The sequence below is a fragment of the Heterodontus francisci genome, chromosome 12, assembly GCF_036365525.1.
Source record: "Heterodontus francisci isolate sHetFra1 chromosome 12, sHetFra1.hap1, whole genome shotgun sequence".
NCBI classification, from domain to species: Eukaryota; Metazoa; Chordata; class Chondrichthyes; order Heterodontiformes; family Heterodontidae; genus Heterodontus; species Heterodontus francisci.
The window spans coordinates 100,426,475-100,429,237 of NC_090382.1; the positions used below are offsets into that span (position 1 = coordinate 100,426,475).

General features: G+C 44.2%; 1 protein-coding gene across 1 annotated transcript; it reads left to right on the top strand.

The window, feature by feature from the left end:
• The first annotated feature begins 742 nt into the window (after positions 1-742).
• On the top strand, positions 743-2,005 carry pou4f3 (POU class 4 homeobox 3). Its single transcript, XM_068043044.1, has 2 exons — positions 743-862; positions 1,115-2,005. Exons 1-2 carry the CDS (start codon positions 743-745, stop codon positions 2,003-2,005), a joined length of 1,011 nt encoding a protein of 336 aa, XP_067899145.1.
• Positions 2,006-2,763: the final 758 nt, after the last annotated feature.

The following is a 2,763-nucleotide window of genomic DNA, read 5'->3' on the forward strand; positions in this document are numbered from 1 at the left end:
GGTCAGTAATAAATATTCTGTTCTGTCACTGACCTGAAATGTTAACTCTGTTTCTCTCTCCACAGATGCTGCCAGACCTGCTGAGTATTTCCAGCACTTTCTGTTTTTATTTCAGATTTTCAGCATCCGCAGTATTTTGCTTTTGTAATAAATATCTGAATATTATTTAGATCATAAATTGGTGTTTAATAGACAGCAGGATTAATCTTTCATGAGAGATGTGTACTTCCAAGAAGTCGCTGTAGTTTCACTTTTACGGAGTACCCAATTTATTTTTCATTTAAGTGTATCATATTTAATAGAATACCAGTAAAATAGCTTAAAATAATAATAATTTTTATCCTACTTTATTTTAAAGGTTTGTGCCTTCGAATTGCTGGAGCTATCTGCTTTTGTTTAGACGCTAATCTATGATGGGGGTTATTTAAAATCTTGTTTGTATTGCATGAGTTAATAAAAGAAATAATTAGGAATGACCATGTATGCGTGTCATAGTTGAGTCTTCTGAATAAGGGATAGATAGACTTCTTTGTGTAGGTGAATGTGAAAAGGTTTTGACTCCTCGGGCTAATTTCCTGCTTTTCTATGGATGCAGCACGCCTGCGCGCTGCTGGCGGCTGGTGCTAGTAAGATGAGTAAGGAGCAGGTGGGGGAAGAGGCTGTGTCATTGAAATAGCTGACAGGAGCAGGCACCAGGCAGCAACATCTATGTCAGGACTGTCTACCTGCAAGGTGTGCAATCATGATGGCCATGAACGGCAAGCAGCACTTGAGCATGCATCCAATTCTCCAGGAACCCAAGTACCCGAGCCTGCACTCCAGCTCAGAGGCCGTGAGAAGAGTTTGCCTCCCAACCCCACCGGTATGTATATGCATAATTACTGCTTTAAGGCACAGTTTTGACAGGCGTTGCTTAATGTTTTTTTCATGTCACCAGAACAATCGCGTAGCTCTTGTACCTCTTCACTTGGCTGTTCATGCAAGTCTCTTGACTTCATATTAATTTTTATGACCTGGGCTTTGAGGAAAGATTTTTTTTTTGTGTAACTGTTTTTTAATACTGAGTTGACAGAATTCCCCACTGACTGCAATGTGTGTGCATTCTTGCTTGCAGCTGCAGGGCAATATATTCGGCGGCTTTGATGAGAATTTGTTAGCCCGCGCTGAAGCTCTGGCGGCAGTGGATGTGGTCGCTCACAATAAGAACCACCATCACTTCAAACCGGACATCAGCTACCATACCATGAGCAGCGTCCCCTGCAGCTCTTCCTCTTCCACCCTGCCCATCTCTCCTCCGTCGACCATCTCCTCCCACCATGTTCATCCAGGTCACCAACTTTTGGACGCGGACCTTCTGGACATCTCTCCAAGCCTGACAGCAATGGGAGGACCAGACCCAACGTCCATGCTTTCCGCTCAAGTCCACCCTCATCACCTCAATAGCATGGGCCACCTTCACCAAGCTATGTCCATGGGTCACCCTCACTCCTTCGCCACCCACAACGGTATGCCGTGCATAAACGACGTAGAAGCAGATCCCAGAGAGCTGGAAGCTTTTGCCGAGAGGTTTAAGCAGAGGCGAATCAAGTTGGGAGTGACCCAGGCTGATGTTGGAGCTGCCCTGGCTAATCTGAAGATTCCCGGGGTGGGCTCCCTCAGCCAGAGTACCATCTGCAGGTTTGAATCGTTGACTCTCTCCCACAATAACATGATAGCACTGAAGCCAGTGCTGCAGACCTGGCTGGGGGAGGCGGAAAACGCTTACAGGGAGAAGGCGAACAAGCCAGAGATGTTCAACTCCAGCGAGAGAAAGCGCAAGCGGACCTCCATTGCAGCTCCGGAGAAACGCTCTCTGGAAGCTTACTTCGCCATCCAACCCCGGCCCTCGTCAGAAAAAATCGCAGCAATCGCAGAGAAGCTCGACCTGAAGAAAAACGTCGTGAGAGTCTGGTTTTGCAATCAGAGACAGAAACAAAAGAGAATGAAATATTCTGCAAATCACTGACGAGGAACTGAGTGATTTGGATACAGCAAAAAAAAACAGGGATTTTCAGTGTCTTCGCTAAGGACTTAAGCCATGGACTTTAGATCAAACTAACTTTTTCCACTCTTGTCACAACAGACTCAGAGTTTCCCGGCGTTTACCATCTAATGAGCATCGCGATGGACCAACCAAAGGAAGGTTCTTGTGTGTAATCTTCCATTTGAAAATTTACTGTTGCACCTTAGGACAGACACATCTCTTTGACTGGTCTCTTTCTTTCTCTTACCCCACCTCGTTCAATATGAAGCACATGTATTCTTCAGTTCTTCCAATCCATGTAACATTTCTCTTTCTTGCTTCCTAAAGCATTAATATAAGGATCATTCCACAGTTGTGACAGCATCCTGTTTATTAATGGGTCTTACGAGGGCCCAGGCTATTGGACTAAGACAGGGCTTCCAGCCTTCAGTTTTATTCGTACCCTTTAGCTCTTTCATGCTGAGTTAATTACACAGCTAGATTAATATTTAATGTTATTTGTTTCCTTTGTTAATAATTACAAATATAACCAGAATTTGCTGGAGTATCCGTCACTCCGAATCCAGAGATGGTTCCCTACATTTGTTCTCAGTGATTTTTACATTTATTTCTGCTTCCACTACTAATTTAACAGCCTTGCAGTATTGTTTAACGAGCTGATGACATGTGTGCATAAATATTACATTGAAAAACGTCTGCACGCCCATCTCTCTGAGACTGGCTCTGATCGGTTTCATTTC

Bases quoted from the DNA above. Each gene is read 5' to 3' on its own strand.
- pou4f3 (XM_068043044.1), top strand. From the start codon at position 743: ATGATGGCCATGAACGGCAAGCAGCACTTGAGCATGCATCCAATTCTC. The intron at 863-1,114 runs GTATGTATATGC...TCTTGCTTGCAG, and splicing joins TTTGCCTCCCAACCCCACCG to CTGCAGGGCAATATATTCGG.